The sequence below is a fragment of the Phasianus colchicus genome, chromosome 24 (genome assembly GCF_987193195.1).
Source record: "Phasianus colchicus chromosome 24, bPhaCol1.hap1.1, whole genome shotgun sequence".
NCBI classification, from domain to species: domain Eukaryota; kingdom Metazoa; phylum Chordata; class Aves; order Galliformes; family Phasianidae; genus Phasianus; species Phasianus colchicus.
This window is the reverse complement of record NC_143459.1, coordinates 4,998,021-5,019,832: the sequence shown is the minus strand read 5'-3', so window position 1 is coordinate 5,019,832 and position 21,812 is coordinate 4,998,021. Positions and strand designations below refer to the sequence as shown.

Here is a 21,812-nt window from a genome sequence, read left to right as displayed (position 1 = left end):
AGGGGCGGCCCCTCAGGGCAGGGCGCGGACTGACGGTGTCGGCACCGCCGCCATTTCCCGGCTTGCCTTCCAGCCGGAAGCTGCGCCCTCTTGGTGGCGTGAGGGGCGGGCGAGGGGGAAGCGGAAGTGACGTCACGCCCCGCGCAGGGCTCACTGGGATATGCAGTCCATTCCGCCCCGCTAGCGGAGGGGCGCCGTAGGGGTTCGGACTGCGCCTCCCGGCAGCCTCTGCGTGCGGGTGGCGGGCGGGCGCGAAGCGGAAGTGCGTGAGGAGGAGGTGGAGGCGCCTGGCCGCTGAGGAGGCCGCAGGCGGAGCTGGGTCCGGTGAGTGCCGCGGGCCCAACGTGGCGCCGCCCTTCCCTCGCTCCGCCGCCGGCCCCTTCCCCTCTTTCTCCTCCCGTCCCACGGGCACGACGCGCCCGGGCCGTTCTCGTTCTCCCCTCCTGAGCCGGGCCTTGCTCGCCGTCCTTCCCCCCTCCCCCCCCAATCCCGGGCCTCACCGCGGCACCCCCTCCCGTTTCCCCCCCCCATCCCAGCCCCGGGTCCCACGTGCTGCCCGCGGACCCCCGGTCGGTGCTCAGGGCGCTCCCGGAGCCCTCCAGAACCTTCGTGGCCGGGCCGGGCCCCGCGCCGCCTCCTGGCGGCACACGGCCGGTTGGGGCCGTTCCAGGCCCAGGCCTTTCCGCGGTGCCTCATCCGGGCTCCTCCACCCGGGGATTCCCGTTTTCCGGCCGAGCCTTGTCTCGCACCCGGCCTCTGGGCGGTTTTTCCCGTCATCGGGATCGCCCCGCGGGCGGATGGGCTCGGGGGGGAGGAAGGGGATGGGCAGCGCTCGGAGCCCTTCAGCGCTGACTGCACGGTGGGTTTGTTGGACAGAGGAGTTCTGTGGAGTTGGGGTGATGCCGTGCAGCGGGCTCTGGGCACAGAAACACGTGTGTGCCTCGAATCGCCTTTTTCTCTAATTTGAGAGTGATCCTAACTTTAGTTGCTTGGGAGGGGTTGATTCCAGGCTCCTTTAAAGATATTTTGAAGTCTCCACAGGATAATCAGTGCTGTAATTGTCTCCTGTACGGCTTTGTAAATATGTGTGATGTGATAAGTTCAGAAGAAGGGCTATTTGGCGCCTTGAGAGGTGCAGGGTGAGCTGTTTGCCACACGGGGTGTGCAGTGTTAGGGATTGCACAGCGCTTCCTCCTTGCCCATCTAACAGGAGTGCTCCTCTTTTAGGCTGGGTGTAAGAGAAGTGCTTGTCCTTGTGCACCTTAATGCATCTTACCCAAACGTGCATTATGCTGAGGAGAGGGCACTGTTGAAGAGAGCAATATGCCCAATGGCTTGGGAAACATTGTAGATGTACATTAGCTGAATATGGGGAAGGAGGAGGGCCTCTGTCTGCTGCTGCTTCAGCATTGTGTGCATGAGGCTGCTGGGTCACTCAGCAAGCTTCCCAAAGAGCATGGCCAGCTCAATCACCCAATTACTCTCTTCAAAGGACTCCTGCAATATTCCTTCCCTCTAGTAGCGAGAGCAGATCGTTAATTAATGTAATTGTTTATGGGAAGGCCGATGTGAAATTTTAGGTCTCTTTCCAATGTGTCTTTTGTTTTTGCTCCTGGCAAGTGCTGTGGCTGAGGAGGACTTCTGTGTGGGTGTTGGTTGTGGAACCTGATTTCCGTTCGTTTGAAAAGCATTGGCTTTTGGAAATTGCAAATTGCCTTCAAGGGAGCATGTTGTTGAGACTGGAAAAATGGTTACTGAGGCATAGCAGTGTGTTTGGAGGAACTCAGTAGTTCTGAATACTTGCTCTGTCACTTTGCAGGGGCTTAGCACAGTGAAGAAGCAGCTGGCTTCACGAGCTGCATTATTTGTTAGGCCATCTAACTGCAGATAAAGGATAAAATCAGGTAGTTAGCAAGGAAAACTGTCAAAAATTCATGCTTTTGTGATCCAGAATACTTGGCAGGCTCCAGGGCCTTGTGATCATATCTGATTTCCTGTTGGATTCTTATATTTTAGTTTCGCATTCTCCTTACTGTGAACTTCTTGTTTCAGCTAAAGTAGGAGTAGGGAGAGGCATGTATAACAAATTAGTTTTCTGATTTACCTCAGAAGGCCTTAAATTAGCACAGCCTGTTGAAAACGTTGCTCTCAAGGCAGTACTCCAGCAGATAGGCCTCAGTGTCCCGAGGTATTATTGAATTTTATGCACTTGTATGTATGAGAACATGGGATTTGTGAATGCTGCTGTCAGCACAGTGGGGAGCTGTGGAGTTCTGGGGGCTAAGCTGCAGCACTGCACAGTTGTTTGGTTGGACTTCCCACCTGTGGTGAGGAGAAAGGTGCAAGGCAGTGCTGCCAGGGGGCAGGACATGGTCCTGTGTGAACTTGCAGGCATTTCAGTTAGTCCTTTGTCACCTAGGCACAAAGAAATGTGAAGCTCTTGATGCTTACCTGGTAGCTTACTTTGAAGAAGGAACCTGGCTGCACCAAGGACACACTGTAACATTCCTCCTGGTATCTCTTCAGGGTGTTGCTGTACAGGAGTAGAGCAGTGGTAGATCTGTCTGCTATGTGCCACGTCTGTGGCTGACAGCAGCAGGTGTGTGCTGTGTTCAATCCCTGCCCATCTCTGCTTGTGGCACCCAGTGTTTCTGTTTACGCTGGTGCATTTCTGCTCTTTGCATTCTTAGTTCTGTGTTGTTTTACACAGTCTGTTGTGGGGGAAAAACCGGTCCACAGTTCATTCCTTCAGCAAGAGCTGCCTGGGCAGGTTTCTGTGGGCACTTTAGAGCTTCTGTTCTGTGTGCAGAGACTCCAGGAGCAGCCATGCACCTCTAGAGTGAACTTCTGGGCTTCTAATTCTACTCTGACTAAAGGATCTATACTGCAAACTAAATGGGCATCCTGCTCTCAGGGTCGTGATAATGTAATTTAGCTGTCTGCTGTTTTCTGCAGCTTATTTAAGCCAGGAAGCTTTATAAACTCTGTTTAAGGAAACATTTTGTCATCCAGGTGAAGCCAGGTCTGTGTTCTGTGAGTTTGTTAGTGATATTTGAGGTTGGTGTGCTTCAGAGTAGCATGGTTGATGCTGTTAGGAAGCAAAAACATTCAGTGCATAAAACACAGGATATGAGTGCTCAGCCATGCAAGTCAGCAGGTTTTGCTTTTTTTTTTTCCCTTAGCCTTTTTGGTTCTGTGTTGGCAAAATGGCACTTAGCCGTGTCTGAACTTGTTAATTGCTTAAGCATTACACAGACCTTGAACTTCTTGTATCTGGAGAAGTTTATGCATACTGAGATGTGTTTAATAGCTTGGTGTGCCAGCTCAATATCAAGGCTTTGAGGTCATATGGTTTCCTCTGAATTATCACGGCGCAGAGAACAGCTCTGTGTGACAGAGCTGCTGCTGTGCATTTATCCATATAGTTCAGGTTGCTACCAGTAGATTTTCAGAAAGAAGATCCAGCTCAGCAAGGGGGAAGTGTGGCTTCAGGCTCATTAGTGGTTTTCATGAAGGAGGGGAGCAGGTTAGGTCCAACACAAGGGCTCATCCCCTCGCTGCTGCTGCAGTCACTTTGGAGCAGTGGCTGGAACAAGCAGGTGCCATTTTGTTGGTGGCTGACAGGCTGGGTTTGTGGCTCCACAGCTTGTTTGCACGAAGGGAAATATCATCCCCTCTTGGGTGGGACGGAGCCTTAGCAGGGGCTAAGTGACAGGGGTAGTCATTGCCACTGGGTCAGGGAAAGTTAAGAGCTCCTGCTTAATTTAGCTTTATCGTGTCAGAGCTATGAATAGTAAAATCATGGGATTACATTTCATGCCAGCTGAGAATGGTGTTTGCAGTGTTTCACTCCATGGTAACCGGAAGCTGTGGCATCCACACAAAGAATAAAAGCCCCGAGTGCCACCCAGCCTGGCTGTGGGATGCTGGGGTCCCTGTGGATGCTGTCCTGCCCGAGGAGCTGCGATCTGCCAGTCCCTCTGTGCTATCACTGTGCTGTTCTCCCCTGCTGTACTTGTGCAGGATCAACGGAGCCTCTCGTGGCTCCTTTGATGTGCAAGCAAATGGAGCTGCTCAGAATTTCACCCCTGGATCCGTCACCCAGCCATCTTTAGCCTGCTCTGATTTGCGGTGTGAGGTGGCGGTAGGGAAAGAAAAGCTCCAGCTGTGATGGGAGGATGCTGCAGCTTGTGCAGCCAGCCAGCATGTGTCCTCCTTGCTGTTTGTAGTTCATTGTCATCTTGAAAGGGAGAAGCGAAAGCTTGGCCAGTAACCCCATAGGTTCCTTTGCTGTGAGAGTACAAACAGTGCTGGCTCAGGGAGTAGGGTGTGCTGTCAGCACAAGCTGAAATCCTGCTCTCAGGAGAGTTAGACTCAGTGTTAATGACACCAACCTGTGCCGTAACAGAGGGTTGTATACATGATCTCTGGAGAGAGTTGTGTACCTGATTATTTTGGGCCCCATTTATCTGCATGAATTATTTCAGTTAGTTGCTCCTGTAGAGCTGTGGATGAGATTGGTTTCCTAAGTTCAGGATCTGTGCATACACTGTTTGAGCAAGCATTTGCATTCAACCCTTTCTGCATTGGGGTGAATGGATAACATCAGAATCCTTCACTATGCTTGTGAAATGTAAGGATTTGTCAATATCTTGATGAGTTTAAATCTTATTCCCTTTTCTTACATAAGTCAGAACTTAGTTGCTTATGAGAAAGATCTGAACTTTCTGCTTGCTGACTTTCTGTTCCTGGGTTGTTTGGGTCTGGAAGCAAGATGCTGATGGAAGGTTTTTCCCTTCTTATTGTTGTTGTCTTTCTTCTGTGCTCCCCAGGAAGTCCAGCTGGCTGACTTCTGTTTCAGAGACAAACATGCTGATATCTAATTGACATTTTCTTTGAGCTCCTTGTCACTAATGCATAAAAACATAAGGCTTTTAAAGCTCAAAGATGTATCAAACGGGTTGTAGCCAAGGAACTGGTGTCAGAAATAAAATCATCTACAGGTTTGCAGCTGGTCACACAGTTTGGAAAGGATTTATTCAAAAAAACAATCTGCAGAATCAATCTTTATTGGAAGAACCTATAAATAATCTTCCAGCCGTTATATAGAATCTGTTTTTAATTATCTGAATGCTCAAACAGAGTTGAAGGAAAATCTTAGTTTTGAAAGCAGAGTGGAGAGAAATTGGAACAGCTATTGACAAATGAATGCTTCTCTTACCATGGCAGAATAATCATAACTTTTTTCCCCTGAAGCGTGTCTGGCACCTATTGAAATAGAACGTGCTGTACTGGATCTTTTGAGCAGTTTGTCCAGCAGAGTTCTTGCTGAGGAGGATGGAGGGGGTAGTTGTAGGACACAGGTAACTTCTGTCATCAGCCTCCTGTCAGCATTGGCTGAATGCTTGCTCTTCGTTTTGTGCTCTTAATGAACTTTGAAGCATATGATGAGAAGTGCAGCTGTGCTTAACTGATTTAGGACATTGTTTTCATCTTTCAACCTGATATATTGGCATTTCTGATAGTCGAAACTGCCATGGTCTTTTTAATTTGCCCTTTGAGAAAACTAAGCTCTGCTTCCTTGCAGTGAGGCTGGGACTGAGGCTTCTAGCTCAGATCCCATCACTAAAAGACAGTTTGCAGCAGTAAAACTGGTGACATCTGTGCTTGATGATCTGTAGTTTGTCCATGCTGAAGATCATAGTTGGTTATTGCTGAGTTCTGCTCAGTACCTCTTCTGATCTCCTATCTTTCATTATTGTATCTTACCTAATATTTGTCAGTTCTTCAGGCACTGTTCTTACCCCGGCCTCCTGACATCCCCAGGTGCCACTTACCTCTTCTGGCACACAGATGAATTAAGGAGCATGGAGTGATGGTATTTATGGAGCTGTAAATTGCACGATCACTGTAGGACTGCATTTCTAATTGCTCGGTCACATTTTCTGTTTCCTGGGATTTTAAAGTTGCAGATAGGGATCTTGGCTGGGACAAGATACTGGAATTGAGGAAGCTGGCTCCTTTTGTTTGCTGACAGCAGAAAGTAAGCATGTAAATACTGAGTGCTTCAATATGTTCTCTTCTCATTTCAGGTTTGTTTCCGGGTTTCATAATTGACACAACTCAGACAGTAAAACTGACTGTTGGAAGGGTGCAGAGTGTGAATCTGCTCGAGCAGGTGGGCATGCAACAGAAAACAGGATCTTCAAAGGTGGTATAACTGGGGATTTGGAATATACTTCTACCATCCTTTTTCCTGGTCATGCTGCAAATTAAACTCAGTCGATTCTCTTCATTGTCCGCGTTGCTGTGGAAAGCATTGATTTCAGTCAGCGGCTGCTTGAAAAGCAGCGTAAAACTATTGTGAAGCCTGGGTACCCACAGGAAGTTTCTGACAGTAGTGGATTTGGCAGTGATTTTTTTCACTGCTTGGAGCAGAGTCGAGTTCTGTCAGAAGACATAAAGCCCATAAAACATTAACTTTGCTGACACTGTTTGATGACAAAAGTTTCTTTTCTGGGCAAAGTCCATTGAAGTGGCTTAGTGAGAGCATTCTCTATTACTGCATTATCTGAGTATGATTGCAGTGAGAGGGCTTAGAAATGAAAAAGGCAAACTTTTGATTTTGTAATAACCTCCAAATGCAAGAAATTTTGTCAATGAGAAGATTCCAGGCTGCTGGTTCTCCATCTGGAAACTTCCTGTTGGTCAGTAGATGCAATTGTGTCCCTTTTAAGGTAGAGGGAGTCAGTGCTATGGGAAGGCAGTTGTCTCACTGCAGGCAGGAAGGAAATGTAACCCCTGTCAGAGCAGATTGCTAATGTGGAGTCATCACAGCTTCTGCTGTAATTCTCACTGAGGAGCAGCCACACTTTACTTTTTACTGTTTTGCAAAACATTGTGTGAGCTGTGTGAGGCTCTGTGTGGCTCTGTGTGTGTGCTCTGGGGGCCCAGCTCCATCTTCAGTGGGGAAACAGAGCTGGTGAGGTAAGTGAACAGCCAGCACTGCTGTCACAGCTCATCTTCACTTCCTTTACAGTTGTCTCTGAAGTCAGAGCAATTCATAGGAAGCACTGTAAGAACAGAGTATTCCAGAGCAGTTTTTTTCAGCACAGGGATACATTTTATCTCAATAAGTAAATAATTAATTGTTAGAAGGACTGCGTGTATATCGCAGTAAGGTCACAACTCCCTGTTAACACGGGAGATGAAATGGCTCCAACACTTGTTTTGCTTAACCTTGTGATTACTGATAGAACACAAGTTCGATTCCTATTCTAGTAGGAATTACCTCATGTTAGGAATGAGTCAACTAGAGAAACACTGGCAAAGATTAAAAATAACTGCAAAAGCAAGGGAACTTCTGGCACTTGTACCATGCTAATGTTTGGCTAGTAAGTGCTGTGAATCCAGGTAAACTACAAAGATGTAAATGGCTTCAAGCAGGTGATATTTTTAAGATCTTTTTCCAGGCTTCTGAGGACTTATACTTGGCTTTTTTTTTTTTTTAAGTGGCATTGCAGCTGGATCAGTTCCTTGACTTGATTCGTCAGCACAGGAGTAAGCAGCTTCAGGAGGGGTTGAGGGGATTAGAGCTGACTTCACTATGTATTTGGTGGTGGTACTAAATGCAATATATGTTGGACTGTAGTTCACCTCTTTTTCTTCCTCATTGTCTTAACTTGATTGGTCTGCCAAGCTGCTGAAGATGGTATTCCTATCTGGCCACAAATGTCTGCTCCTCTCTGTTGGCTCTGGAATGTATGTGGTCAGTTGAGCTGCTTGAAATGAGAAAGGGTTTTTTTTTTTCTTTTTTGCAGTATTAATTTTCAGTTAGAGTAGTGATCTGATAGAACTCAGAGTGCTTGTATAATCCAAGCCAAGGGAAACAGCAAGAGTTCTCAGCACACCACCAGTGTGGTGTTCTGTTTCCTATGTGAGTGCTCAGTGCTGAGAGGGAAGCACCTGCTGAAACCTCTCCAAAACCACTACTGGCTTTTCATGCGAAAATTGCCTGATGTTATGATGATGTGGTCTTTCAGTAGTCTTGCTTTCCTTCATGTGAAGCAAATGATGCAGATGGTGGGGTGAAGTCAGTGGCCTGTTAAATGCTAGATAAATGGCTTCCTATGTTATGAATGAAACTTAAGTATTGATTAATGAGTGCGGTTTCTCTTCTTAGCTTCATCAACTGTCTCTGGAGTTACAGAGTTCAAATCTTTATACTAACCCCCGTATGGAACAGTCGAGAATCCCAACACCAGCTCTCCCTGGCATCTGCTTCCTTTCCTGCAGCTGAGCTCTCAGGTTTCTGTGAATGCAAATAGCAACGGGCAACTTAATCTGAGGAGTGAGGGAGTGGAGTTTGCTTCCTCTTCTCCAAGTCAGGGACCAAAGCGTTTTCCATTTCGACTGAAGAACTAAACTGAAAGAAAAACCAGCAGGGAATCAAATCCTGGAGCATATTTTGCAACATGATCGAATGTTAAATTCTAAGGAATTCTGTTTATGGCTGGATACCAGAGATTAAATAGGTCAACCACTGCAAGCAGTGTAACTGCAGGACAGAAATGACACCAGAGCTGTTCTGACCTGTCACCCTGCTACATTTGGTTTGTTGCTAGTCCTGTGGGAAGGAGATCACAAAACGTGCTTGTTGGTACTGTCTGTATTGCTGGTGATGTGGTTGAAATTAAATGTCTCTTTAAAGATTGTCATGCCTAAGCTAGCTGCATGGCCTCTGCCTGTTTCTGTTTTTTCCATTAACTTGTTGCTTTCAACTGTAGCGCTCAAATTCATAAATATTCTGGGTTAAAACCTTTCATTCTTTTTGCAGATTTCCTCCTTCAACTGAAATAAATGTTTTGTTCTGAATTCAGCTGCATGTGGCTGTTAGCAGGCAGCCACTTGAAGCGCCCCTATTTGCAGCCTCACTGAGCTTCACATCACTGCGGTGTCAGGCTGCAGGTGTTGCCTGTTCCCCCAGCTCTGAGGTATGACTCCACGTTCCAGTGACTTCATTTCGCTGTTTCCTTCAGGTGTGACTGACGAGTGCTCTCAAGATGTCTAAAACCAACAAATCCAAATCTGGATCTCGTTCTTCTCGTTCGAGATCTGGGTCGAGGTCACGCTCACGTTCCTTCTCCAAATCTCGTTCCCGTTCTCGCTCTGTTTCACGCTCGAGGAAACGCAGGCTCAGGTGAGTGTGTGCAGCTCTCCAGTCTGTGGGTGTGATTGTTTTTCCCCTCTCCTGGTCAGGTGGTTTGTCTTTTCCTTCTTTTCCATGGAAGCCTTGGATTGCATTTTAGGATGGATGGTGTCCTGTGTCTTAGGGTGCTTCCTGGCAACCTGTAGTGTTGTGGTTTAACCTGGCAGGCAGCTCAGCACTGCAGTGGGGAGGTGATTGGGGAAGGTGAAACTGTGGGTTGAGACCAAAGACAACTTAATGGAACAGAAAAGGAAGGGGAAATGATATTGATGATTAAAAAAAAAAAAAATTATATATATCTGGAACAAGTAGTACATAGTGAAATCACTCACCACCTGCCAACCATGCCCAGCCACTTCCTGGTGAGTGGTCCTCAGCTCCCCAGGCCAGCTGTTCTGTGGTCAGAGCAGGGAAGATTCATAGCAAAACATGCTCCTTTGTGTTGTTAAACATATCAAGTTTATTTTCCTAAGCTTTTGATATAATTGATCCCAGACTTGAGAGGCTTTTGCATGTGTTGCATGCTTTTTCTGTCTTAAAAATGCAGTTAAATCTCCCTATAAGTTAATAGGCACAACTAGGAAAGATAGGGGCAATTTTTTTTTGTTTGTTTCCCTATCCCTCACCTCAGCATACAGCAGTCAGTTAACAAAAGCACAAATTCCGGGTGTATGAGGTAGAGAAAGTTAATTGTGTTGCAGGTAGCTTTGAGAAATCAATAATATTCATAGTAGCTGTTTTTGCCCCCCTGAACTGCTTCTTATCAGGCCAGCTAAAGGCCCATTCTTCCTTGGCTGTCAGGATGGCTGCCTTTTCCTTTCCTTTCAGCTGAGCATTTTATATCTGGCAAAGAGGTTGTAGTTGGGCTGGGAATAATGGTGTTCAGCTGCTTTTTCAATAATCTTAAAGGAGTGACATTTGTTCTGAAGTCAGCAGTCTGTAAACATATGCAACTGTTAATAATTAGAGATTTTTAAAATGCAGAGACTGTAATAAACATACAGTTGGAGAGAGGGGGCATGACAAAACTCAGTCAGAGGCGGAGATTTCCATCAAACCAAGTTCTTTGCAGAGGGAAGTTGGAATGCTGGAAAACTCAGTGTCATTTGGGATGATCTGCCTAGCTGTGGAGGAACTGTGGTAGTTGAAAACAAAGGCAGCTTTTGCCAGCATGGTTGTTTCCTTCGTACTGCTGCTGAATCTACTGCTTTGTAAAGAGCATTAAATAAAGATAAGCAGTATGGAGGGTGTTGGTGCAGACAAATCTTCTCGTGTGGTGCTGGGATGTTCGCTGAGGTGAGTCTGATGTGGTCTGTGGGCATAAGGATCCATTGGGAGGTGGAGCATGGGTCACAGCAATTATTCTGCTCTTCATTCTGGAGACCAGCTGTGTTTTCTAAGTCCTGTTGCTGTGTCAGTCTGCCTGAAGTTTCTTACTTTCTTTATGGCTTTAACTATTGCATAACAGTGGGTGTTTTAGAGCTGAAGCAGAATGTACTAGCTGGCTAGCTACAGGGGCTAGCAGAATTGCTGCAGAAGATATACACGTCTGCTGTGTTTGACAGAGCTGTGTGGATCTCTTAACATAAGAAGGGAGTGTGGAAATAGCTTCAGTTCCATTTTGCAAAGTCTTTCCTTCTTAAGCCCAGTAGTCTGGGCACTTTCTCTGATTTTAATCTCAGACTTCCAGCATAATGGTGTTTTTTTTCCAGCAGCTGGGTAATCCTTGCTGTAAAGATGGCATTGAAACCTGAGCTGCTGTGGGGCTTCTGAGCAGTTACACAACTGCAGTTCTGAATTTTTAAATGGAAGAGAAATTGATACAATTCCCCCTTAATGTTTTGTCTTTTAAATCAGTCCCCTTGCAGGCTTTGGACTTGTCTTGGATTCAGTTTCGTTCTTTCTGAATAGCCAGAGCTTTCAAATCAGGAGGAAGTGAGCAGAGGGAGTGCCAAACATTGCCCCCTCGTGGTGTCAGGCTGTCGGGGGAGTGCTTCCCTCCGTTGGTTTGAGTTGGAGCATTGGAATTGTGGCAGCTGGTTCACCTTTTGGAACTCGATCTCTAGAGCAGTGCACCATATGCTCCAGTACTGCCCTTCTTGTATTTGTGTGTTGTGATTTGACTTTCCTAGTGAAGAAGTGGTATTTCATCTCTGTCAGAATTTTAGGAGTGTACAAAATAAGTGAGGATGACAGGTGGTGAGAGATGAGACTTCAAATATTTAGTGGTGCCAATAATAATATGTATTTTTTTGATCAGTTCTAGGTCCCGTTCAAGGTCATATTCTCCATCTCATAACAGGGAAAGGAACCATCCAAGAGTCTATCAGAACCGAGATTTCAGAGGTCATAACAGAGGATACAGGAGACCCTATTATTTCCGAGGCCGGAATCGAGGGTTCTATCCGTGGGGCCAATACAACAGAGGAGGATATGGGAATTACAGGTCTAATTGGCAAAACTACCGCCAAGCTTATAGCCCTCGCAGGGGGAGGTCGCGCTCCCGTTCACCCAAGAGAAGGTCTCCTTCCCCAAGGTCTAGAAGTCATTCTAGAAATTCTGATAAGTCATCATCCGATCGGTCGAGGAGGTCTTCCTCTTCTCGGTCCTCCTCCAACCACAGCCGAGTTGAGTCTTCCAAGCGTAAATCTGGAAAGGAGAAAAAGTCATCTTCCAAGGAAGCCCGAGCGTCTCAGGCTGCAGGAGAAAACCAAGGTGATGATTCTAAAGAGCAGCCGTTTTCAGGAGCAGCTGCTCAAGATGCCAAGGCGTCTGAGGGATCAAAGCCATGGCAAGATGTGTCCACCTATGGTAGCAGCTCAGCGTCGAGAGCTGCTGGGCCTGAGCTCAGCCCGAGGGAACGCAGCCCTGCGTTAAAAAGCCCTCTGCAGTCAGTTGTGGTGAGGCGGCGTTCACCTCGGCCAAGTCCATTGCAGAAGTCGAGCTCCCCGCTGTCCAACCCCTCACAGATGAGCTCTGCATCACAGAGCAGCACCTCCTTTCAGGCAGGATCTCATCAGAGCCCATTTGACCACGGCTCGTCAGGTTTGAGTCCAACAAGAAAGAGCCCTGTGTGCAAAAGTCCAACGCCAATCAGTTCCATGTATGGTACATCTCAGAAGGAGGAAACCACAGCTCCTGGTGGAGGAGCCTTCTCCAAGAGGCAAGTGATGTGTTCCTTTGCATGGCAGTGTTCTGATCAGTTGGTTTGCATGGGCAGGCACTCCCTGTGCACGCTGCTCAGTGTCTGCAGCTGGACTGAGGTCCGGGGAGTGCAGGGGGTGGAAGCATTCATAAGTGCTTTAAAGTTGATTCTTTAAGCTATTTTGGATTGATTCCCTATCAGGGATGTGTGAACTTTTTAAAAAGGGAAGGAGAAATCTCTGGCTTGGGCTTTCCAGAGCTCTGGACTGATGCTCTTGGGCTTTACTGCTCTTTCCTCAAAGCTAAGTGACTGCTTTAAGTGACTTAGTGACTGCTTTAAAACATAATTTTGATGCTTTAAGTTATCTCGTGATGAATTGTTGTTCTCACTGAGTGTTTTGTCTTCTCCAAGCAAAGTAAATATTCTCTTCTGTTAACCTTTTTGCTTTTATTTGTATTTGCAGTCTGTCATGAAATATTTAGCTTACCTATGAAACTTGCATCCCAAATTTGAAGTAGCTTTTGAGCCTTTTATTTCCAGTATGTTGTTTAAAGCAGAACAGCCCAGTTTGAAAGTTTTGATGTGTTGTTCTCCCGAAGCAGGTTTGTAAGTAAATAAACCGATTGGGTAAGATGTTACTATTTTCCTTAAAATACATCTGTGGGTAAGCTGTTTTATTTGTTTTAAGCCTCATTTCATCAGTTCTGCATATCCATTTTCTTCTACATCTGTTGAATTTATCGACATCTGAAAGCCTAAGTCCAGGCTGAGAAATCTGCTGTACATCTTAACTGCATAGGGCCTAGTGAGAGCCCTCTGTACATGCATAGCTTGGTGTTCTGTAAAATCTGGCTGCTTTTTGTTGAAATATTAGCCTCTCTTAATAAAAATATTAACAGTAATGTCTATTTTCTGAACAGGTATCTGGAAGAGCAGAAGACGGAGAATGGGAAAGACAAAGATCAGAAAGTAACAAATGTTGAGAAGGAAAAAAATAAAGAAAAAGGGAATTTCTCTGAGGTGGGATCAACAGATGGAAAGGCAAAATCTGATTCCTATGCATCCAAAGCAGATTCTGAGAAGGGATACCGTGGCAGTCAGTCACCCAAGCGCTACAAGTTCCGAGATGACTTTGACAAGCCAAAGGCACCAGAGTTCCACAAGGAAAGTCATTATGGCAAAGAGGAAACGGATGATCAGGAAAAGAAAGAAAAGGCAAAGAGCCGTAAGGATTCGGATTTTGATGATGAGCCCAAATTTATGTCTAAAGTGGTGGCGACATCGAGTAAAAGTCAAGAAGAGGATAGGCAAGGCAAATGGGAAGGTGTGGTGTTCTTGCCACCTGGAAAAGAGAAGCAAAGAAAGTCTGAGGAAATGGAGGAGGAGAGCTATTCTGAGAGATCTAAAAAAGAAGAGAGGCCAGCGTCCAAGAGAGCTGAGCCGGGTCACCGGGGCTTTGTTCCTGAAAAGAATTTTAGGGTGACCACTTATAAAACAAGCCAGGAAAAAAGTTCTTCTCCCCCACCAAGGAAGGCCTCTGAGGTAAAGGAGAAGCCAGGTTCCAAAGGAGATGGGCTGGCTCCTGGCAAGTCCTCCTTTTCCATTACTCGTGAGGCCCAGGTCAATATTCGGATGGATTCCTTTGACGAAGATCTTGCACGGTAAGTGTCTGCTGTGGTTTGGGGCTGCTGAAATAGTGATTTTGGCTGCCTGTTTCTGGTCTGGAGCCCTTCACCTGTGTGTGAAGTGTGAGGAAGAATAAATATTACATCACAATTTATATTTTTTGTTGATGGAAGCTTGAATTTTTTCTGGCACTGGAGGACTTGTATGGCCCCTCTGTATGGCGGGAGGTTGGAGGGATTGCCACTTTACAGGTGATGAAGGTATAGTACAAAGGTTAAATAACTTTTCCTGATTTTTTTTCTACAACTAGATGTAAGGTCATTTCAGAATGTAAATGCTTCTGCATCATTTTCTGTGTTACAACGGCCTCTGGAAAGAGTTGGCTGCTTAGTGGCTTCTTGCTGATAGAAAATTAGAGGTACAGTGAAATGACAGTGCAGCTTAAATGGCAGTTCCTCTGGAGAACACTTACACTTACTCTCAACGTAGTATTACCGAAACTCTAGGAAGCATTGACAGCCACTTCTGCCTTGTTTCAAGAAATCATAAGACAGTAAAATGTACTTCAGAGAGCGCGCTGGGACAGAAGCAGCCAGTAAGTGTTCATGTGCTCATGTGGGATGTTAGAAGTTAACCTAGGATTTAAGAACGGCAGCAGAGGATTGCAGCCAGCTGTGGTGTCAGAAGGAGCTTGTCTTTCACTGAATGTCAGCATTTTGTATTCGTGCAGCCCTCCAACTACAGAGCAGCAAGTGATTTGAATTATTACGGTAACCTAGATCAGTGTATTTCAGGGATTTAAATAAGCAATCTGCTTAAGCTGTTGAATGTTTTTTTTAGGTGATTTCGTAGCATTACATTACAAAAAAAATGCAGTCAGCTTCTGACTTCTGAAATGTTGGTCATCTTGTACTGATTCTATGTTCTGTTTTGTGTGGCCTGTTTGTTTTTCTAGTCCAAGTGGCATACTGGCTCAGGAACGCAAGCTGTGTCGTGACCTTGTACACAGCAACAAAAAAGAGCAGGAGTTTCGTTCCATATTTCATCATATTCAGTCTGCTCAGTCTCAGCGAAGTCCTTCTGAACTGTTTGCTCAACACATAGTGACTATAGTCCATCATGTAAGAGGTAGGTCAAAGTCTGCATGTCCTCAAATGAAGGTTCTCTCTCCCTGCATTGCCCATACGAGTGCTTTTCATGCACTCTGGTAAATGCTTGGAAAGTTGTTCTCGGGTAGATATGTTGTAGACAACAAAAGCAACTAATGATGATGTGGTAGAGTAATTTAGGGTGGAGGTGATTCTAAGAGACCCAGCTCAGCATCCTGCTTGAAGCAGTGCTAGCATGTGCTTTGCATCACATTGCCTGGGGTTGAATCCAGAATCCAGCTGAATTTTGAAAATCTGTGCTATAGAGCTCAAATGTTCCAGTGCTCAGCCATGTTCATTTTGGGGTGGGGGGTTGGGGGGAGTGCTTTCCTTGTATGTGGTCAGAACTTCTCTTGTAGCCTGTGGTAATCCTCTCTTGTCCTTTTATCATGTAGCTCTGAGAAGAGTCTGGCTGTACCTTCTGTAAAACTTCCCTTGAGGTGGTGGAAGACAACCATTGTTAGATTTGACCAAGCTGTAGGACTGACGAGCTCTTTCTTTTTACAAAAATGGTATTAATATTGTGGCATTGTTTACTCAAACCCTCCAACAGAGCATCACTTTGGATCGTCAGGAATGACGCTGAACGAACGCTTTACCAAATACCTAAAGAAAGGAATGGAACAAGAAGCAGCTAAAAATAAAAAGAGCCCTGAAATTCACAGGTTGGTGGTGTGGCAGGAGGGTTTTCAGGTCTTAAACTCTGCAGTCGTGTGGAATAACTCAAGAATAGGAGAAAATGGGTGTATCTGTGCCAGGCTAAGGGAATAGTGTGGTGTGGCCTTCGTGTTAGTGTCATGTCTGATCTCCTGCCCAGCCTCTGATGAGACTAAGGAAGTTAGTTATTAAATCTGTGAACAGAAGTGACACCTTGGAGGGGAGGCAGTGCCTTGGTCTGTCGTTGAGTTCCTGACAATTTTTAGATGTTATTGGATAAGCAACTTGAAAAAGTGAAATGTCTTTTTGTCCACAGCTGGAAGAGTACTTGAACAGATACTTAGTGAACAGTAACTTCACATCAGGAGAACTGTTGGATCAGAGAACTTAAGATGCTCTGTAGTAGCTTCATCAGAAGTGGGAAAAAATGAGTTTTCAATACCTTTGGGAATATATGACAGTCTCCTTTAAAGTGAATCTGAAGTTTCATGTCCAATGTCATCTTGTAATCAAGCTGATACGTTTGTGCTTCCTTTGCTTTCAGGAGGATAGATATTTCTCCCAGTACTTTTAGAAAACATGGATTCTCTCAAGAGGAATCGAAAAGCTCCAGAGATCCCAGCTTCAAGGTGAACTGTCACTCTGATTAGTTTAATTCAACAAAATGAGTGCATTGGGCATGAACTTAACAGTGATGTTTTTGTTTAAATTACTCTCTACTTAAGTTTGTGTTTTTCTTTTAAGGATGGGCATAATTCTAAAAATGAACTACAAAGGGTTAATTTTTATTAAAAATGTATCAACAACCTTTGTGAAGTGGTTAGACTATGGTAAATGACCCCAAAGTCAATTGAGGTGAGCTTGAGAAAAATGAGAGGATTTTTGGAACAAGTGCCCATGATGAGAGAAGAGACTTTTTGTGATATTTGTCTGCTTGTAAGTATTATTAAAATCAATTGTATACATGCGATATTGCCAACCATGTTTTCAAAAAGACATGCATGTCAAAAAGAGGAGAGTAAAACTAAATACTTAGCTAAACGAAATACACTATTAAGAGGGTGATAAATTTTGTTCTAACAACTTGCTGTACCATTTCTGTTGATTGCTGTTAGTTAACATTCAGCACCTGTTGTCATAGAGCAGACCTTTGGGAATGGAGTGTGTTAGCTGTTCTGAGTAGCTCATGTTAAGCCATAGTGCTTACTGTAAACCATCTTAGAAATGGCTTAACACAATGTTTTGGGATGTTAGCCTTTGTGTATTCACCTTCGTACATATTTACATTGAAGAGATTTTGAACAGTCCTGCTGAAACCTTACTTGTTTCATATTTGTTTTCGATTTTTTCCAAACACTTGTGGCTTGACATGGACGATGGTGAGATGGATTTGATGGGCCTGAACTCTGAGCATCAGCTTGGCAGAGTGTATTATAAACGTGGTTTCCAAACAGCTCGCCAGCCTTCCGTGAAACAGACGTGCCCTCACAAACCCAATAGGTGTTTGCTGTGCCACATAAGGGAGCTGCTGCTGATTTTGTCACTTATCTGCCATCCACCGTGTTGGGAGCAGTTGTATTCTCAGAGTAGAAATTAAAACTCTTTGCCTGGGGAAACTAGAAGAGCAAAAAAAAAAAAAACCCAACCAAAACGCCTGCTCCCACTCCTGCGTTATTTGACATTTTTATTTAAACAAAAAAAGTGTTTAGAAACTCATGTAAGTAAAAAGTTTAATAGCTAGAGAATTACTAATCCTTTTGTATTTGATTCAAGGCGATTAATCTGGTTTATGTTGTGTATCAAGCCATGCAGTTCCCGAGATTAGCTGTGTCAGTGGAGTAGCAGTTGCTGTGGGGGCTGTGTTGTTGCTAGCAGTGTGCTGTGCAGGTTCCCACCAAAGCACTGCTGCTCGGGTAAACGTTTGGCAAAATCACAGCACTGTCAGTTTGCTGCTCACGTTGTGCACTCAGAACAGAACCTCATCCAAGTGCTGCAGCTCTCAGAGCACCCCCAGGTAACACAGATACACCTTTCCTAAAGAAACCATTGTGAACTCCAGCGTTACCAGATTGTGTAGCTGACCATGTAGAGAGATACAGAGACCAGGACCTGGGTGCTTTTCATAGAGCTGGATGGATTTTTGGCACCTTCCATGTGGTGCCCCACGTCAGTGAGATTCTTCCAAATAAACAACCTTGATCACTGCATTTCCAGTGGCCTCTATTTCTTAGCACACTCACTGAATGATTGCTGCCCCAGGTGTCTCCAGCTGGCCAACAGCTTTTGCTTCTCCTTAAGTTTGTAGAGCCCTTCTGCCCTGCTGAATGCTGCTGCCCTGTGACAAGTGTCCCCAGGCCTTCCAGCATTCCTGGCATGCTGCAGTTCTGCCACACACACACACACACACACACACACACACACACACACACAGATTGGGTTTCCAAGATGCTCTCATCTCGCTGGCTGTGATGTACCATAAGTGTCAGTGTTCCCCTATGACCAGGCTATTCAAATGCTGTTTTAAAAAGGGTAAAAGTTAAAAATGTAGAAAGATTGAAACCTGACAAATAAGAACTGAGTTTGGTAGTGCATCATTTTGCATCTTAAAATGGAGCATTGACTAGCATTCAGATAAACCCCTGCTCTCCACAAGTTTGTGCAGTCAGTATTAAAGTAATGGTGCTGAACTAGGGGTGCTGTAGGTCTGTGTGTTAAACTCTGCCCATCCCTGCCCTTGTAGGCTGAAGGGAAATATAAGGACGACCCTGTTGACCTGCGCCTTGATATCGAGCGCCGTAAAAAACATAAGGAAAGAGATCTTAAACGTGATAAATCCAGAGAGTCAGTGGAGTCCAGAGATTCGAGTCACTCAAGGGAAAGATCGACTGAGAAAACGGAGAAAAGTCACAAAGGCTCAAAGAAAAAGTATGTAGGAAACCCCATAGCCATTTCCTTCTGCATTTCATGTTTCTGCTGTTAAAGTTGGAGGCAGCCTCGCATATTTGTGGTTGTACACCTGTGACATAACTGCTGCAGTGGTGTGAATTATTTCCCTGCGTGTCTTCTTGATGCCATTGTATCTATCTGGAACGTAAAGTAACTGGTAAAGGTAAATGGGAAGGCTCCATGTGTCACAATGGGTAAGTCTCTTTTTCTTCTTGTTCCAGTTCTAGGCAATGGCAGTGTTGAAGTGATTTTACTTCAAGTTTAATTTAGTCCTTTTCTATTAGCTTAATTTTTCCATGTGACTAAAGCTCTGAATGAATGCCTTTGTCTTAGGAAGGAGACTGAGAGGGGAGAGAAAGACTGCTGGTCTCAAATGCCTGCTTATCTCCTAGTGGGCAGTGTCAGTGATTTAAAAGCAGCAAAATCTTGACAGAGAAGCCTTGGGACCTCTGCTAGAAGCTGATGTTGAACTGTTACTGTGACTTTTCATAGCAGGAAAAGGAAAGCTTTGTATTGATGGGGGACTGATAAAATAGTTTGTTAGCCAACAGGTTACTGCTGAGTGATTAATCCAAATGCTGTTCTCCCACCCTTATTTCCTATCACTGAAACAGGAAACACCGAAGGGTGCGTGAGAGGTCCAGATCCAGCTCATCATCCTCACGGTCCTCTCATTCAGTGAAAGCAGAGGAGTATCCTGAGGAGACTGAGGAGAGGGAGGAAAGCACCACAGGCTTTGACAAATCCCGACTTGGAACTAAGGAATTCACAGGTCCAAATGAGAGAGGAAGAGCCCGAGGGACCTTTGTAAGTGCTTCCCCACCCCATGTGTCAATTGCAGGGCAGTCAGAAGCAGCCACTGCATGTTGTTCTGCAGTTACAATGTTCTGTGATGGAGAAGCCTGAAAGTCATTGCTTGTGGATGAGCCAGAATGTGATCACTGCAGACCTGAAGCACAAACCAGGCTGTTGGGAATGTAGCTGGGCAACTGAGCTCGAGGTGCACGGTGCAGTGCATAGCCTAGAAGCTGCTGCACATCAGTGGCTGAGCAGCCTGATGGGGCAGGCTGGGGGGGAGGCTCAGCGTTTGTGCCTTGGGTACACAGAAGCCTGTGTGTGTTGGATGCTTTCTTTTGGGTGCTCAGGAAACACCTCTGTTTAAATAAACTGTATTGGGTGATGTCATCAGTTGGGACTGAAAACAATAAGGTGTTGTGAGCTGTTAATGTACTGATGGGTTAGAGGTGTTCCTGGCTTGCTGGGGAAGCGGTGCTGCATCTCTTGGTGCCTCTGAAGGAGCACTGCTATCACAGCTGTTTAATTTTCCTTCCATGTTTTGCTGTTACAGCAGTTCAGAGCGAGGGGGAGAGGATGGGGCAGAGGCAACTTTTCAGGCAACAACAACAGCAACAGTGGTGGCAACAATGACTTCCAGAAGAGAAGCAGAGAAGAGGATTGGGATCCTGAGTACACACCGAAGAGCAAGAAGTACTACCTGGTATGTGTGCTAATTGTGAAACATCTGAGCAGTGCAGCTGGAGCTGCCCTTAGTGCTTGTGACCACCAGGAAGCTTCTGGCTCCTCTCTGAGGAGTTCTGCTCATTGTAGAGTGCTTTGCCTTTAATTGGCCCTTAGGGATTTAATTTAAAGATGTCATTTCTCAGTAGTAAAGCCTTTGTGCAGCGTCACAGGAGGCAGCCTGTGCTGCTTTTGGCTCTTCTGTCCTCACTAAACTCCAGCTTCCTTCCTGGGTGGATCTGTGCTGTTCCTTTGTTTCTGGTGGTAGCAGTGTGTCTCACCATGGGTGTCTGGGAGGGCCGTGTCTGAGTGGCCCTATAAAAAATGGGAAGTTTTAAGCAGGCAGAACTCATTTGTTTCTCTTCCCTGTTTGGGATGTGTGAGATCCTCTCATTAAGTAACTCACTGTTTCAGTCTTGCACCTCAAACAAGAAAGCCTAGATTTTATTTTACTGCCTGCCTTCTGTCACTGGGCAGCTCAGGGTTGGGTTCTTCCCACTCCCATTTTGAGAGCACTGTCTCTGTGTCACTGCTGTCCTTGGCTTCCTCCCACACAGCACGACGACCGCGAGGGCGAAGGCGTGGAGAAGTGGGTGAGCAGAGGCCGTGGCCGCGGCGCCTTCCCACGAGGACGAGGGCGTTTCATGTTCAGGAAGTCGAGCACCAGCCCCAAATGGGCTCATGATAAATTCAGTGGTGAAGAAGGAGAGATCGAAGACGACGAGAGCGGAACGGAGAACAGAGAGGACAAGGACAGCATGCAGTCAGCAGCCGAATAGCTGCGGTGCTGGGAGCAGCACTCACTGTGCTGGGCCTCAGGGCGGCCCACGGAGCCCCTCGAGGGGCTCTGACACAACCCCGAAGTTCCCTGCGTTGTCAGAGCTCTGCCCCCTCCGTGTGGGTGAGAACTGATGCATCATTTCTGCTTGGGTCCGCTCACGGAGCGAATCTTCCCAAAGACATTGAGGACTGAATGAGGTCGAGTGCTGGGTGAGGCCCTGGCTGTTCTGTCCGTGCCCTTACAGAATGGTTGTTCTGTTTGTTTTGGGGGTTTGTTTGGTAATAACAGGCTTTGAAGGCGCCGTGGAGTTGGGTTTGTGCCCACCTTAGCCCGGTAGTTGATGTTTCTGTTTCTCTTTTATAATTTGAAGTAGTACAGCTCGGGGTTATCTCACCCGTTCCCATTTTTCTTCCCTGTTGTGTATTCAGTTTTTTTTTTAATTTCATACTCTCCTTTTAGGCCTTTGTGTAGTAACATCAATTAAACGATAATTTTGGAAACTATTTTTGGTTCTTGAAGTAAGAAGCGATGAAGCATGTGAATAAAGATCTAAATGTTAACTTGTTGGGACCAAACTGCTATGATTTTGGTTTTTAAAATGTTTTTTTTTTTTATGTAACAGTTGACTTCTAGGGCCTTTTAAAAATGACTTTCTCCCCCCCCTCCTTTTTTTTTTTTTTGTTTGAAAGGCAACAAAACGAGCATGATTTTAAAGCGCAAAGAAAAGACGCCCTCCTTCTCACCACTGTTTGTGTACAGCGTTAGGCCTGGTGTGTGCTGCAG

General features: G+C 45.6%; 1 protein-coding gene across 3 annotated transcripts; it reads left to right on the top strand.

The window, feature by feature from the left end:
* Positions 1-184: 184 nt before the first annotated feature.
* THRAP3 (thyroid hormone receptor associated protein 3) lies at positions 185-21,744 on the top strand. 3 transcript variants are annotated; one of them, XM_031594864.2, is made up of 12 exons: positions 185-324; positions 6,093-6,178; positions 9,039-9,199; positions 11,469-12,371; positions 13,274-14,014; positions 14,935-15,107; positions 15,681-15,792; positions 16,329-16,413; positions 18,525-18,709; positions 19,345-19,537; positions 20,082-20,228; positions 20,806-21,744. In XM_031594864.2, the coding sequence occupies exons 3-12, from the start codon at positions 9,063-9,065 to the stop codon at positions 21,025-21,027; spliced, it is 2,898 nt and encodes a 965-aa protein (XP_031450724.1). In that variant the 5' UTR covers positions 185-324; positions 6,093-6,178; positions 9,039-9,062; the 3' UTR covers positions 21,028-21,744. The 3 variants fall into 3 exon arrangements, with proteins under 3 accessions (XP_031450724.1, XP_031450721.1, XP_031450723.1); XM_031594861.2 differs by having other exon boundaries at positions 20,079-20,228; XM_031594863.2 differs by lacking the exon at positions 6,093-6,178 and having other exon boundaries at positions 220-324; positions 20,079-20,228.
* The last annotated feature ends 68 nt before the right edge of the window (positions 21,745-21,812 follow it).

What these genes read in the sequence shown, in the direction of transcription:
- THRAP3 (XM_031594861.2), top strand. Translation starts at nt 9,063, where the DNA reads ATGTCTAAAACCAACAAATCCAAATCTGGATCTCGTTCTTCTCGTTCG. An exon ending in GGAGGAGCCTTCTCCAAGAG is followed by an intron (nt 12,372 to 13,273) that starts GCAAGTGATGTG and finishes TTTTCTGAACAG; the next exon opens with GTATCTGGAAGAGCAGAAGA. An exon ending in AGAGCAAGAAGTACTACCTG is followed by an intron (nt 20,229 to 20,805) that starts GTATGTGTGCTA and finishes CCTCCCACACAG; the next exon opens with CACGACGACCGCGAGGGCGA.